Source organism: Drosophila novamexicana, unplaced genomic scaffold (genome assembly GCF_003285875.2).
Source record: "Drosophila novamexicana strain 15010-1031.04,08,12 unplaced genomic scaffold, DnovRS2.1 tig00000387-arrow-pilon, whole genome shotgun sequence".
Classification (NCBI taxonomy): Eukaryota; Metazoa; Arthropoda; class Insecta; order Diptera; family Drosophilidae; genus Drosophila; species Drosophila novamexicana.
In genome coordinates, this window is record NW_020824800.1 from 93539 (window position 1) to 110429 (window position 16891).

At 41.2% G+C, this 16891-nt stretch overlaps 1 protein-coding gene across 7 annotated transcripts in view; it reads right to left on the reverse strand.

Annotated features, from left to right (window-relative positions):
• The window catches only part of LOC115759737 (mitogen-activated protein kinase-binding protein 1), a 34461-nt gene that overhangs the window by 6107 nt on the left and 11463 nt on the right, over positions 1-16891 (reverse strand). For 3 of the 7 annotated variants that reach the window (XM_030700765.1, XM_030700769.1, XM_030700763.1), the window contains 10 exons: positions 5544-5635; positions 4922-5165; positions 4646-4855; positions 4169-4588; positions 3320-4042; positions 2019-3256; positions 1635-1945; positions 1434-1576; positions 1160-1204; positions 109-214 (listed from right to left, as the gene is read on the reverse strand). In XM_030700765.1, the coding sequence (XP_030556625.1) occupies positions 109-214; positions 1160-1204; positions 1434-1576; positions 1635-1945; positions 2019-3256; positions 3320-4042; positions 4169-4588; positions 4646-4855; positions 4922-5165; positions 5544-5635 (3532 nt within the window). Of the gene's footprint in view, positions 1-108; positions 215-1159; positions 1205-1433; positions 1577-1634; positions 1946-2018; positions 3257-3319; positions 4043-4168; positions 4589-4645; positions 4856-4921; positions 5166-5543; positions 5636-9779; positions 10079-16891 lie in introns of those variants that run through there. The other 4 variants (XM_030700767.1, XM_030700764.1, XM_030700766.1 and 1 more) reach the window with 3 other exon arrangements.

Here is a 16891-nt window from a genome sequence, read left to right on the forward strand (position 1 = left end):
AAAGTGGACGAGGCAAGCAGAATATCGCAAAAGTTGACGAATTAGCCTACGTTCTTAACGGTATATATATATCCACACAAGCTTATGGCCCAAGCAGCCGATCCTCACCTGGCTTCGTGTAGCGCATCGGGCCGGAATTGCGCGATCCATCAAAGTTTCCCGCAAGACTTAGATCCGAAATGCTATGGCTGCCTCGCAGGGGTCTATGGCCGACCTGTGAATATTATTTCAATAAATAGTTATAGTTAAATACGTTTTTTCAGATTTTCATAGTGTTGATATTATGTTAAGAACTGAGGAACTTAACTGTTAACAAGCTTTTTATGGTATTACAATGTTGCATGGGGATTAAATAGCTGTTAAAAGTAAGCAACAAAAATCGTATCTCCTTTAAAGTCGCCCTCCAATGAATTACCCCTGTTCCCCTTGGAACTGGATGAGATATGTAAAAGCTAAAAATATATTTAACAGGCAAAAGAAAGCTTTTTCGACCTCGAAATGTTTAAATATTATTGATCAGAGCTTGAAAATTAAAACACATTAAGAATAAATATTATACATTCAGAAACAAATGTTATCTGTATTTTGAATATCTCTCTCCATTTCCGATAGATATCGCAAACCCTATTCTTTATGTCTAATTGTGAGTTTTAAAAGCCACCTCTTATAGATACGGACCGACGCACAGACAGCAGGATGCGGAGCAAGAATGAAAATATGTGTGTTGCATAGAACAGAAAGTTCGAATGCATGTGACAGCAGTTTAGAGTACAGGGTATTAAGTGGTCGAGCACTCTTAACTGGAGTTCTCTTATTTGTATTATCCCCTGCGGAGGCTATTAAGGTAATGTTGCCATGACTGGTTTTAAGGCTCGATGATACTTGGCAATTTTCCGTCAGTCGGACTCTTAACCAAGCTCTTTAATAAGCTGATCCTGTCTAAGTTTTAGTTGATTTTTGGGGAGTAATTCAAAGCACTTCTTGTTAAGTCATGTATTTGCTGTTGGGTTAAGTATCTCTTGAATAATTAGTTGTCGTTAAATGAGATGCCGAAATTCTTCAGCTCTGCATACTTAGTTTAATGAGAATGCAATAGAAACAAGGCAAGTGTCAGTCGTAAAGCAGCAACAGAAGCAGTTAAGATAACTCGGTTTCTCACCTCGGCTATGGTATTTAATTTTTTAATACCATTTTTGTGCGTGCCCTACATATATAAGGTCGGGGATTTAAGTACGTATGGGAGTTGATTTGACGTTCAAAAGTGTTGAGTGGTGCCCAAGACAGACACCAAAGCAATACGCAACACAATAAAATACATAAGTAAAAAAACGAGAGGAACACAAGATGTCAGCGTCAAAACAATGAGTATTTAAAACAAAAAAAACAGCAGCAAATCTGTTTACGATTGAATATACCAGATGGTATATACTCACATTCTCCAGCTGCTGCTTGACCTTGTTGATGACCTGGAGTAACTCCTCTTTCTTGGTGCTTGTATATGACTTCGTGATGGTCGGCGCCGCTGACACGCCCTTGCCGTTCTCCGTGTTGTGCTTGGCGCTGATGCTGCGACGGCCTGCGGCATTACAACGAGACATGAGTAAATAAACGATGGGTAAAGAACATTCGCTTACTGCTTGTGCCGCGCTCCAACAACATTCCAGGGCCTTCTGGCAGTGCCGCATGCAGAAAGCTATTGCTGCTCTGTGGCAAGTTCTCGGAGCTGCCGCCCAGAGTTGAGGCCAACGAGCGCTCGGCATTTTCAGCACTGGGCGTCGAGCCCTCGTCCTCGGTGTCCGATGTTCCGGTTCCAGTTCCGGTGCTGGCCGTGTGGGAGCTGCCGTTGCCACTGGCTGTGGCCAATTGAAGGCCGGACTTTTCAAATTTCTGGCGGCGCACCGATTTTCGCAGCTCCTCCTCGTTCATGGCGGTCACCTTGAAGTCGCTGTGCATAAAAAAAATATATATTCAATTGTAATGTACATCTATTAAATGAAAGTCATCTCTGTTCAACTAACGTTGGCGTGCTGGGTGCCAGATTGTTGTAGAACATGCCGTGATCAGAGCTGGTTCGTTCGCCATCCGAGATATCCTCAACATCGCCGTCGTGATCGTGAGTGTGCGTGTCGAAGCGCATTCCGGGCTTGCGTTTGTCGAGGAGCAATCGCTGTTGACCAACGCCAGGAGCCGCAGGAGCATTTGTGCAGGAGGTAGTGGCTGAGATGTTGGAGATGGTGCCAGTGTTGTTGCTGCCAACAAACTTAAGATCCCGTCGCGTCTCCATGCCCGAGTCAATGGACGAGTCCTCGCTCAGGTACGTCTGATTGTACATGATGTCCTTGGAGGAAGCGCTATTGTAGTCGGAGGTTTGTAAATTATGGCCGACCACGGAAGAGACTGTGCCCAACGGACTCTCGGAATTCGAGCGCAGATCCTCCGACTCCAGTTGACTGCTGCGCTGTGCCCAGCGTCCACGAGCGCGTGGCGCTGCCACGCCCAACTGTTGACTGGGCGATGAGCTAAGGTTGCCCATGGATGACGCCGCATGAATTGTCGCAGCCGACAAGCCGCCAACAACAGGCGTTGGTATGGACAGCGCGCCGCTCTCCGATTCTGCCGCCTTGCGCATGGCCCACTGCGGCAGCTGGCCCACGTCGGACAGCCTGTAGGCATGGCGATTGGGCTGCGTCTCTTCAGCTACTGCGAACTTGGGAGCTAGCTGCGCGTGCTCCAGCTCGCTGTTCGGAGACTCGACCACGATAGCATCTGGCGGCGAAATAGGCGCCAGTGGTCGCTGCAGCGGAGCAATGCCGGAGCGCAGACGCTGCTGGGACATGCGCGCCTGCATGGTGACAATCATGTCGTGCGGCACCTGCCAGATGAATATGCAGCCGTCGCCGCTGGCCGAGATGAGGTGCCGGCAGTCGTTGGTGAACTTGAGGCCCGTGACCAGCTCGCTGTGCCCGTACATGCGCGCCATGCACTCGCTGGAGTAGTAATCGTAGACGGCGAGCGTCTTGTCCGTGCAGGAGGTGGCCACGTAAATACCGCTCGGATCCAGGCTTAGTTTAATCAGGCTACCCTCGTCCGAGTGGGAGCCTTTAAAGGTTTTGGTTTGCTTTGCGTTCTGAGTGCCGTAGACACGAACATTACGGTCCTGGCACGCGGTCAGAATGTGCTTGGCGTTTGAGTCTACCTCCATGTCGTAGAGCGTTGTCTTGCCAGAGGTGTTTGTGCCGCGCATAAAGATGTTACCCTACGGGAAACAATAGTTCAATCAACTACTTGTTAAGCATTAAAAACAGCAGCAGACACTTACCTGAAAGCTTCTAAACATAATAGACTTGTCTGCACCGCAGCTTATCATCTGAAAGTTGAGTCCAGCTCCCACAAATTTAATGGAAGTGATGGAGGAGCTGTGATCATCTAAGGTCTGCAGCAGCAGGTAGTTCTGCGAGACGTCAAACACGTGAATAAGCCGGTCGCGACTGGCGCTTGCGAGCAGTTTGCGTTCAATCTTCTCATTGGAGTACTCCAGGCAGAGCACTTCGGACTCGTGCGCCTCTATGGTGGTCAGCAGCTTGAGGTTGACCAGACTGTAGACGCGTATGTTGCCACAGCGATCGCCGCTAGCCAGATGCTGTAGCTCTGGACTGATTTTGATGCAGCGCACGCCGTTGCGGCCGTCGTAGCTTGAGTTGCCGGCCTTGTCGAAGAGCGATGAGCCCTGGTCCTTGATGTACTGCAAATCCTCGTCGCTGTAGATGATCTTGAGTAGCTCTTTGGAATATATATTCTTGCGATATATCTCATTGTTGGCACAACTTTCTAGGCCCCACACGCGTATCGTGTCGTCCGACGAGCAGGTAACAAAACAGTCCTCCGGCAACGTCTGCGAGGCTTCGCGCTCCACGTTATATGGCACAGTCTCCACGCCCCAAATGCACGTGGAGTGATACAGGAATGAGTGTGATTTACCGACGCGCGTTATGTCGCGCAGATCCCAGATGTACAGCGAGTGATCGTTGTAGACGCAGCTGACCTGAAAGTGGATGCGAAATTAGAAGTCTTTAGCAAAAGCACGGACCAACTTTTAGATATCTACGGACGAAGTTTAGATACTCTCGAACACTAAGATATAGATTTTCGTAAGATAGACAATTCGTACCTTGGAACGCTGCTCGTCAAAAACCATGGCAATACAATCGGGAAACTTGGCCTGCTGGGGCACAGACATAATGTGGTTGATCTGAATACCCTGGGACACATCTACGCCTAGATAATGTGTTCTCGGCAGGGTCGTCACGTACTCCAAGGTGGCTGCATTAAAGATGCGTATGATGGACTCGGCACAGCCGACAAGTATAAACCGTTCGTTGACGCAAATGCAATTGGCGTTGCTGGTGCGGCATTGCACCCACTTGTCGAGCAATCGCCGCGAGCTGAACTCCACCAGGTGTCCCTGCCGTGTGATGGCGTAGGTGCTTTCTGAGCAGATGCCCTTGCCGCAGGCGACGGCGCAAAAGTCATTGTCGCGAAGATCGCCCAGAATGGCGCTGCGGCCCATAAGCGGGATCGGATCTTTGTACTGCAAGTGGAAGAACTATTAATGTCTCTGAATGTATTTTACTCGAGGCTGGGTTACCTTGCGTCCACCCTCTAAGTACCAATATTTGACATGACGATTGCCCACTGTGACAAAGTAACTTCCATCTTCAGAGAAGCAAACGGCCGCCACCTTGGAGCTTATCTTGTTGGAGGCCATTTTAAGATTGGCGCGCCAGTCAAACACGTTGACAATCATGTCGTGCTGGGAGCCCACCGACACCAGGTACTTGCCCGTGGGCGAAAATGCCTGTCGATTATGCAGAATAGTACAATTAAAGACCAGATTAATATGTAGCTCTATAAGTGTACTTACCACACAGGTAACGGCGTATTTGTGATCCACGAACTCGGCAACGACGCTGCCGCCACTGCAGTTTTCCAGATTGCCATTGGGCGTCTCCAGTTCCCAAACTTTAATGGCGGGATTGATGCCGCACTCGCCTGTGGCCACGTAACGGCCGCAGCGCGAGAAGGCCACGGATGTGAATGCTTTGCGGGAGGTATTGACCAGATAGGCCTGTGTGTGACGCTTGGCATTGAACAGGACCACAGTGCATCTGCAGGGGGCGACATATATGCGGAAAATGTATATGAAAATCTTCTTTTTCTTTTGAGCAAAAGCAGAGGTCGTTCAAAACAATGTCGAATGTCGCACAAGGCCAGCACACAGCGGGTCTTGACAACAAACTTGAGAACTGAGCTCGAATCTCGTTTAGCTTTGAATTGCTGCAGATGTTTTCAAACTACAGACAGTTTCCGAATTCGTGCCAGTTCATTGATTAAATTAGTCACATGCGATTAGTCATTGTCAAGAATTAATCAGAAAGTAAAAGGAAAGTTTTCAGAGCTGACATGAAATGTCTTGTAATATTAAGTATACGTCCAGCCATGCTATGGTTTTTGTTTAGTTCAGGTTCGTTTGGATGAGAACTTACCCCGCTGGATAGGCCAGCAGGCCGCTGACAGGCGACACATCGAGTGCCGCATTGCTGCAAACAGTCAGTCCCAAGACTCTTTTGAGTTTAATCTGCAATAAAAATTAAAAGAGTTTTATAAAACAGGCATTACATTGCTTAAGAATGTTTGGATTGCTTAAAACACTTATTAAAGCGAGAAAGAAAGGCTGCTTAAGGTGCGCCGAAGATGAAATACGCTTACAGTTCGTTATTAACGAGTTTGATGAGGATATCTATAAAAACAGAATCCTTTACATAAAAAACCTAATTTCCTACTGATTGCTTTTATAGTAGTCTGATATATTACTATATCGACTCAGCTGAGTTCGTAATGCGTTCGAATAGTTTACATATTTCGGATGAGTTACAAATTTCGCGAGAAAACTATACTACCCTTTTCAAGAGTATAATAAATAGCATGCATAATTTTATTCAATGGAATGTGCTGTGTAATTTGATTACGCGCACAATTCGCACGTTTCTATGCATCGGGCTTGTGTGAATATTATTATTAAACACTTATACATGTAATATTACGTATACGCAATGGAGGCGTTGCCCCGATTTTCCAGCAAGTGGTTGTTTGCGTTGAGAATAACAAAAACAAATAAAGGCAGCTAACTCGATAAAACTTAAAGTTATTTTCGCATGAACATAGAAATACTAGCCCATAATAAAATGGCCTTTGGTTAGATAAATGGGAGATCGCTCACAAATCGATTATATTTAATATGCTCGGCAATTTAGCAACTCGCAACGCGCAAGTATGACTTCATTTATAAGCCTCTATTTTTTTTTTTTTTTTTTTGAATATTGCACTTCAAACTAATGTGATGTACATACAAGCAGGGAGCGTAGGTACAAAGTATAAGGACAGGAAGTGCGAGTCAAGTGTTTTATGGCAGCCGTGACGCAGTTGCACAAGTCTGGCGGACTGGCCATATAATGATAGGTGCGACGTGTGGGCGAGCAGCTTGAAGCACTGAAAACGCAACCAATTAAATAGTTCAATATTCGCTGGCATGCAAAGAGAATCGAAAAAAAAAATGCTCATTAGACACCCGTAGCATGATTTTGCGTCGCAAACTCAGATCGTACAACGGGCTGAGATCATCTGGCCAATAGTCTAGAGTAGAAGAATGTGCGAGCCTTTGGCTCGATGTTTATATTGTTCACTACACTAGACTTTGATGAAGTCGACGCTTCTCAGAGCAATATTTTATTCGCCTTTTTTCGCTTTGAAGCTGCCACCACCAACGCAGCTTCGAAATATTTCTCAATGCAAAAGGTCGTTGTGAACCGGTTTATTCTATAGTTAACTTGAGATATTTGCATTCGTAATGAGTATAATATGCCGTGAAATTGTAAACACTTTTAGCGTGGCTAGAAAACTGTCAACAATACCGAATTCGCGCTGATGATCGAATAAGAGATACCCACTAACCGGGTCAAATCAATTACAAGAGCATCAACTGCAAGCTGACGACGCACGAGTTCATAATATTTGATGGGTATTCGCATATTCATAATATTTTGATTAATCAATTTTTTGTCATGTTGCTTCAAGAAGAACTCAAAGATTATTAAAGCTAGACTCGACAATCCTTATAGGCACAGCTTGAGAATATTTCTATTTTTACATTCTACAATATTAACTGCAGCTAGGTTCTAAGTTCGGGGTATCTGCTAGTCAAGCAGATGCCTCTTTTTACTCTCTTATTTGTTTACCGACAATCAGCATGCACAAAGAAAGCTGGGCCAGTAAAAAGCCGAATTGATTCAATGTTGACATGCTCATCTATCTTTGTGTGTTTTCTAATATAAATTGCTCAGCAAATCATCGGTTGAAAACACGTCTCAATCATTGCCGCAAATTTTGATTAATTTTGAGTTTTTCATATGTCTGCCAAATTTAAATCATTTTTGCCACCCGGAAGATATCTGCACACTTTTGTTGTACATCTTTCAAATGCCAAATGCACCAATAAATCAGCCAGATTTCGACCATGGGCAAAACAAATCGAAGCAGCTTACAAGCCATTTAGTTTGTTGACTTCAAATAAATAATATGAGAAGTTGTTGCATAATCGAACTGTGACCAAGTTCAGTGCACGAGGAAGCCAACAGTCCGAGCTTTGGCCGAGGCTTTTGGCAAATTTGGTCAGCTGTACTCGCTGGCACGTTGAAATGTGCCAAATTCTGATGGTTCAGACTGAATGTGCCGCCGTGTGGGCTGGTGACACATTTTTGAGAGCTGCCTACGCCGGAGATACAAAGCATCAAAGCTGCGGTTATAATTCTACGACGTACGATCGCAAATATTTGTCTGACAGGTGTCAGCAATGACAAGCAATGGATATATGTATGCATGTGTGCTCTGGGCTTAAGGTCTTCGTTTTCAGGTGGATCATGTGAAATTGGCTGCTAAAAATAACCACTTACAAAAAACTCTATACCAAGTGCTATTGATTGAGAGAGAAAGAAGAATATCAGTCAATTAAATCAGATATACTTAAGTAATCCATAAACTGTGTTTAAAACCGAAAGGCAACTGAATTAACAAGACAACAAGTTGAAAGAGAAGCAAACATATATAATAAGTGTTATTAACTTTTCATAATTATACCCAATTAGAAAGAAGGGTATTATAAAGTTGTCAAAACAGTTCTAACTTCTAATATTTACAAAAGTCGATCCATCTTAGAATACAAGCTTCCTGTCACCTATTGAGTTTAAAACTATGTCAAGTAGTCGGGCAAGAGGGGAAAACAACTATGGGACACGAATCTATAAAGTCTGCTGAGCGTAGGGTATACTTTAGTCGGACACAGCTCGACTAGAGCAAACAAACTTATTTTGTAGAGTTTTATTTTGTTTTATTTTCGCTCTCGGTGGACACGTTTTTTACATTTCTAATTTGCGCTGAGCGGCTTGTTTTCTCGCATTTGCGCATATGCCTTTGGCTAGCATACACAGACATACTTATAAATCATCGTCAAGTCAAACATCGAGCAGCTTTATATACGTGTTCGCTCGTATAGAGTATATATAGGCACACATAACTACATTTGTATCTTTGTATCTACTGCAAAGCGCTGACGGACGTGAGCAAAATGCTTATGCTTGAAGTAAGTTTTTGGCAGCCTTTCGCTCGGTAAAAAGCTGAAAAAATTGCAAAAATGGTATGCAGAGTTGCCATGAAATATTTGAGCTCTATACCTGATACCTGTTGCATAGTCGATTCCTTGACATTGTCTAAGCATTCCTATCCGGCTTAGAAGTTGCCGATGCAGCACAAATAGTATCAACAGCGGCAACGGCTAATTGCCTATAATTACGGCCCAACAATTCAACCAAATGGTAAGCAATATCTATATGAAAAGCTTAGCCCGACCACAGGCACGCACACACATGGACCGACTTCACGGACAATGGAGCTGAGAGAGAAAACCACAAAAACCCATTACAAATGGGGAGACAAAACTTTTGGCCATATAAATCATGCAACAGAACAAATTGTGCTCTAGCCAGATTCGAGTCGGTCGAAGCGGAGCTGACGGCGAAACATGAAAGTACTCTCGTCCGTCGAGGACGACTAGCAGATACCCTGTACCCAGCGTTCAGCTGTTGTTACAAATATTGGCAACTGCTTCTTGACATAAATACATGCGTACAAAACATACACACATACAGACACGCACGCGCGCAGCAGGCGGTGGTGCCCACACCATGGATAATGCATTCTTGATTAAATTCGGGCCACACAAACAAGTCAAAATACTTAAGCCAAGTAATAAATCTAAAATATAATGTTGGTAAGAACCGGAAAGAAATCAAAAGTTTAATATTCTCGAGAGATATTTTAATAAAATAGAATTTTGATATCGATGTTTATCGATTTCCTGAAAAGGGGACATCGATAGGGGACCTTTGCTCAAATTTAAAGTCTATCCCATTTGGGTCCCGAGATAATACATAAGGTTAGAAGAACAGAAGGAGATGCGTAGATCAACTATTGATGCTATCCTATTATATATATGGTTTATTCAGAGATGCCCCCGTCTGCCTGTTACACACACTTTTGCACAGAAGCCGTCTTTACCCACTCGCAAGGGGTTGAGGGTATTAACATGTTTGATAATGGGTATATGCATGTGTCCAAAATAAATATGCCAAGTCGTATAAGTGTGTATATGGTCGTAAAAACGGATGTACCTCATAAGCAGCTAAGTCCTCCTTGCCGTATATGGCAACTGGCGATGAATTCCGTGGCGCGAACATTTTGGCCTTGTCTGATAATACATGCCACCGACAATTTCTTGGTGTATTTTAATTTCTACTTAATTATTATTATTATTATTGTCGTTTTTTTTAAGTGGCACTGAGAGAGAAAAACGCCCACAATTTCTCAATTACATATGTACAGATATGTGCGCTGAATGTCTAGATTATAAATTCGGTATTTTTTGTAGGGGCGTTGTTTTCAATAAATAATACTTTTCGGTTTTTTTGCACTGTTTTAACTGGGATTCGTTGTTGTTGTTGTTGTTGTTGTTGTTGTTGTATGAACGATGACTAGTCTCAATATATTTGTTTTTGTTTTGTTTTGATTTGTTTTCAAGGTCGTAGTTTGGTATACTTGGAGATTTTTGAGTATTCGGTTCACTTCAGTGTTCGATGGGCCTAAAGGCCATATAAGATTGCGGATTTGAGAATTTCGTTAGCAAAGTATCATTGCCCATTTATTTGGTAAACACAGTTTACTACGCTGTTTCATTTAATATTTATGCTTCGTATATTCGTAACACGTTTTTGGTTTCCTTGCTAATTAATTTTTAATACAACTGCGAATTGATGGACTCCTAATTGCTCGCTGACCCGTCCCGTCCCGTCCCGTCCCTTCCCATTGCCTATTGTAATTGTAATCGTTTTCGGCTGTCGGTTGTCGTTGCGAATCTGTTGGATACGTTTCGTTATTAGCGCGACTCAAATGAAACTGTTGAGATTTCTTTCTAGTCGTGAACAATCGACTTCGTCATCGTCATCGTAAGAGAGACTTCAAAGCTGGCCAGCCACCTTCTCAGTCTCGGTCTCGGTCTGCTCGCCGATTGGGTTTTTGAGAGACGGGGCATTTGAAAGCTCTTTGCGTACGTGTATCTCATGAATGCTTAGCTTACTGACTTTCAGTCACAGCCTTAACTCAAAGTCCCGCTCTTTAATTTGCATGTTTTGAAAACAAGTTTTCGGCGGGCGTGGACTGCAGTCAAGCACGAAAACAAAACACACACGAGGCCTGAGGCTCGATCGCTTGACCGAGAGGCGAGCTTGTTGTTTACCTATCGATGTATCTATTGCCTCATGCTTAGCATTCTAATATTACATTTACATTTTCGATTGACAGTTGCGAAAGCAGATTCCACAGTGCCAGAGCCGAGAATTGCATTAATCAATGCAACGAAAAGGAGGCGTGCTTTGGCCAAGAAGCAATTAATCAATTATAGAAGCACCCACGCATTACAGGGTATTCCGCTGGGAGTCCACATAACAGACAGAAACAGGGTACCTTCTGGCCCAGCAGTTCAGTCTTGCATGGCTAAATATTTAAGCTTAAGTGCTTAAGGCCTCATTAGAGTAGGGCAAGTGTTTTTGTCGCGACATATATGTAGTTGACTTGGATTCTGTTTCGGTCCGACTGCACTGCCCACTAAACACAATAAATTATTAGTAAATCAATTCATATTGAATTGTAGGCGTACACGCTTGCTCCAAAGTTGTAAACAATCGCAAAATTAGGCAAACCAACAACAACAACAAATCATCAGTCAACAGAGGAAGCCAGGCAGAGCATCGGCAGCCAGCCAAACAGGTGGAACGAACCCAGGCAACCCGAACGAGCAAATAGCACCCGCAGATATATATGTTAGGTATATAAAAACAAACTGCCCAGATAATCACGCTGGCAATTGCGTAACAAAGCAATAGAACACAAATATATAATACAAAAGCGTAAATATGACTTTGCACTCTTTTGAAGTTAGGAGAGTGTCGAGGTTATTAAACAAAGCTTGAAAGGTATTCCAATAAATGAATAATATATTAACTAGGAAATATATGAGCTTAAAAAGAATTGTCATATCAATTGATACCCACCAATTTAAGATGCCCAAACCATTGTTTAATTTGCCTTTAAGTGTAATATACTTTTATGATAGTAAAATAGCAAATATCAACACGTTATGCAATTAGATATATCTATGTATTATACAATACCCAATCAAAACGTTGTTTAACTTTTTAAATGTGAACTATGCTTTACAAAAGAAAATCAATTTGCATAATACACAAATACACAAATCAAGAGCAAAAGTCACACACTGCAGCGACGTTTGGACAAACAAAATGCATTGTTAACATTCCCGCTACCAATAAAGAGGAGGGCAACAACTTAAACAGCCGCACAAAGATTCAAGCGACAGCGCAACGCACTTGACTGCCCTGCGAGACCAGATCAAGCCCGAGGCCGAGACCTGGCTACAAACTGAGATTCCATGGTGCAGACAATATTTACCCATTGAAAGCTTGTACAAAGGGTATAGCGTTTCTGTGCAAATGCATGTAACAGGCCGAATGCACAAGTATATATAAATATGCTTGAAAGGAACTACGAGCTGAGTAAATCCATGTGAGGGCGTCGATCTTCAAAATCAGAGAAGCTAGGCATTAGAAATTTTAAATATATATTCTTATAAGTATACGTAGAACAAGCTTTTCATATGTATTCGATAACAACGATAAATATCTCCCAAAAAACTATAAATATCGATTTAGTTACATGTAACTAAATGGTTCATAAGCAAATTCTTAGGATTAGAAACTAATAGTATATACCCCAAAACATGACATGTATGTTCTCAAATAGTATGCTGCATTCAGAATACTTTTCGCCTATATAATGAAGGACCTAAAATTTTCAAAAGGATCAGACTTTGCTATTTTTTATAGTATTAGTATTTGCATCGTTAAGTAAAAGGTTCGAGTATTTGTAATGACAGCTCGGTATCTTTCAGTTGGGCACGCTCGACTAGAGCACACTTACTTGCTTTTGTTGTGCTTAAGTGTGTGTGTGTTGCGTGTGTATTTCTGGCGACGGCGCCTTTTCTCGTAGTTTATGGGGGAAAGTTACGAGCGACGGCTCTGACAGATGCTAGGCAGATAGATAGATATGCAGATAGTTCAGACTTGAGCTGCATGCGGCGCATATTCAAATGAATGCAGCTTGTTGTTGGATTGGTGGCGTTGCCACTTGGCCGCTTTTCCTTTGATATACGCCGTGAAAAGTTGCCGGGACTGTGCGCTATGTATAGCCATTTACGTGGATTGCGGATTGTTTCCCTGTGGCTTGTGCAATTAGATTACATTTGCTTTGTTGTCACTCGACGACATTGTACAATGTCTTATGACGTTTTTGTCATATTAATAGTGTTATTGAAATTATTACCAAAGGTTTCTGATTTCTCAATATGGCTGGCTTCTACGTAGGTATTTCTAGCAATAATGATTTATGGCTAAGACCATGTTTGGGTGCCACAAATACAGTCTAGCTGAGAAGTTGTTTGATTATTACTTGTACTCATTTACAATTGTCGAAATGGTTATGATAAAATTGTGCATATGCATACAACAAGCAGACAGAGGCATCTGTAACATATCTTCGGGGCAAGCAATCTAATACATTTCAAATGACAAGTGCGAGAGACAACGAATCGGGCAGGTATTCTAAAGAGAACATACACAGATATTCAAGAGGTTAAGCATATTTTCACCCAGACGCTGGTTAAAGTGTGTTAGTCTATGCGTATGATTAAAAGTGAGCTTGAATGAAAGTAGGCTACGGCTATTAGGCGCTGTGTAGAGAGTATCTGCTAGTCGGCACTCGTTGCTTATCAGAGGTATTCCCGAAATGTTTTTTCAAACCAAATAATTGAATTTCCTACTCAAGTCATGTCCCGTTTTCTTCCAAGAACTCCAATAAACTTCCAGCTGATTTCGTCACACATAAATATTGCTATTAACCTATTTTCGGCTAGCCTGGGAAAGCTGCTATTTATTGATTTTAATTAAACACATTTTACCGATTAAACAAGCACATTTGCATATTTTCAATGAGTGGGCTTTGTTATTATAAGAGCTTTGCGCCGATTGGTCGGAATCGGTTAAAGCTACACACTAAGATTTAATTATATAGAGGGGGTTAGCTAAGCTGCGTTTCGGCGTGTATTTTGTAAACAATTTTATGTGCTGCTAAATGCTGCAGAGGAGTTGGGCTTATGTCCAGACGCTGTAACAAATGCAGCGAACGAGGGACGCCCACAGATGAAACACAAACATGACAGACGCGTACAATTTGAGTGAAAAAGTCGCATAAATTTAGTTAAAACCAAATCGAAATCAAAGTAGCTGAAGCTGAAAAAGTTGAACGGAAAACTCAAACTGTTTTTGTGCCTAATAACAGGTGTCAGAGTCCAATCCAAAAGCTGCCCACTGATCACTTCACAATGCCCTGTTAGAAAAACAGTGCGTGAAAGCGGGTATAATAGACTTGCATTAGTGTGGCAGACGGAGACATTATCGATAATGTATATAGACAATGATAAAGGATAAAAAAGACCAATGAAATGGATATGGTTAGATCGACTCAGCTCGACGACGAGATCAAGTATATGTTCGTATATTTTATGATATCGAAAATGCTTTTTTCTGCTTGTTACATACATTTGCACATAGCGATTATACCCATCCAATGGGTACAGGGCATAAACACGTTCAAAATGAGATTGAATTGGATAAAGCTCTTTAATTCTAATTACAGGCTCATATATATTTAAAACACCTTTGCAATTCAATCATTCGTATATACTCTGTTTATGATATAAATTCATTTTGTTTTTTTTTTTTAATCTCTTTTAATATATTAAGTGAAGCGCATTTCTTTATACCCTGCCATTCATTCCCTATGCATTGTTCTGGCTAATGTCCGCATATAATCTACTCAAAACTTTAATCTAAATGTTCAGCTTAGCCATATGGTGGTATACGATATTAAATTACTTAGTTACAATTGAGACTCCAATCAATTACAATACAAAAATGCGTACATACGAGCTTTCACTTATTTACGAAGAGCTTAGGTTAACAATTCTCCCCTTGCTCTTCGCTTCTGATATATATTTATTTATGTATATATATAATATATGTATATGTATGCAGATTCTTGACTTACTTCCTTGTTTATAATACATCGATCGTTATGAAAATTTCTGCATACCATTATGAAACAAAATTTTAAATTAGTCTAACCTGCGTATGGCAAACGAAGGCCTACATTCCAAATTGGCGTTTGCTCTCTGCCGTAGGCTAGTTTAGACCAAAGTATATATATGGCTAGATCGATTGGGTTATTAATTATGAAACATGGCAAATAGAAGAAAACATTCCTGTCTCCAATTTTGATCAGCATCAACAGCCTAGCTTATCTAGACATAATTGTCTTGCACTGATAAGGAACATAATATATTCTAAATATTTCCCCAATCCAAAAATGGTATCATTCGTATGTGATATTCAGGAAAAAGAGTCCTCAGTTAGGGTACAGAGTAGTCGGTCACTCACGGATAGTGATTACATTAACTCGTTTCTTTTTGCATTCGGCGACGCGCAATTGCAAAGTCAAACTATATCAAAGAGTAAACAGGAATCAAAATTGGCTACAATAATAAATCTGACATCATTCCCTGACATCACTAGCTCTTATAAGTGTCGACGGTTAAGAGCTCAGCCACCTCGAAGCTCATTAGAAATGCATTTTCAAAATTCCAAGCCTGTTAGAAACCTGAAACATTTTCTAATTTTGTGATTTTTGTCGTACAACTAATTAATAAATCAATAAGTGATCAGCAACAAAAATACAACACGAAACATTCAGAAAACAAGTATGAATGATCTGCTTGGGAGTGAGGCAATAGGGAATACCCTATCTTTACTCAACTCGGAGATGATGTAACAATATTTTGAACTTCTTGTTCTACATCTATGCAGAAAAAAGCCACATGTACTTAACTTACTTTTAGGACATAAACATAGGAAATATTGACAAGAACTTACGTACCAAACTTTTTGTTTCCGACTATCAAAATTTTCGATACATGTTTTAACAGTCCGGTAAAAAAAATAATCGATAATTATCGATTTGGGGACATCGGAGGAGATTTACCCAATTCGATGCAACTTGATCTATTATATAAATCTAAACAAACCAATTTTTTTTTTCTTAAAATTTAACACGGTACAGGGTATATAGATAGCCGGACAGACATAATATTTCATTCATCCGGTCAATGATTTGCCATTGCTATCTGTCCACCCTATCTATTTATTATAGCTTACAATTATTATTGTATCCCTCCCTCTGCCTCTATTCTTTAGCAAAATTCTTGACAGTTTTGAATAACTTTTTTCTCACATTTATTCCATTTATTATTTATTCGAAATAAGTCTAGTTCATTAAGACTATTTTTTTTTTATATTTTGCTTAAATATATTAATATATTTATATCAGCTCTAATAACATCATTGACAAAATTAGCAATGAAAGGGGGCTTAACTAGCCGGACGAACAGAGAAGTAATACACAAATCGGTTCGGTGATGTTATTGGGTATTTTTTTACTCTGGTTAGGATTTAGCTCTTAATTTTTATATTTTTAAATACTTGAGTTGACACCAGCATTAATAAATAAGTAAATATGCATATCAGCCACAAAACATTAATAAGCATCGATGTATTCGGTTCTATGGGTAAACGATATAGGAGATATGAGAAGCCTTGAGGGCTTTTGAAAAATAGCTGCACTCAAATAAATACAAATTGGTTTATCAAAATGCAAATAAATCGAATGCCACAGTTGAAGTGGTCCGGCTCCAATTTTGAGCAGATGTAACCGAGCTCCAATGGGACAATTCATTGAGGCAACCTGTCAATGCGACTAGCAAATATATGCATACATACATATATCAAATTGATTATTGTTTTCAGAATTAATAACCTTTTTGCATGTTTCTTTGGGATTTCAGAGTGTCGTTCGGGCCGCAGCGTATACGGTAGCCACATCCATACTCAGGTCTGCGCACACATAAGACACGAGACACGAGACGAGGCATTTAGGAGTGCCCGTACATCAATCAAGTGCTAATCATGTGGGTTGGTTTCCAAAACAAAATGTTCGCGAGCACACAAAAAGTATAGAAACAACGCAACAAAAACGAGTTTCA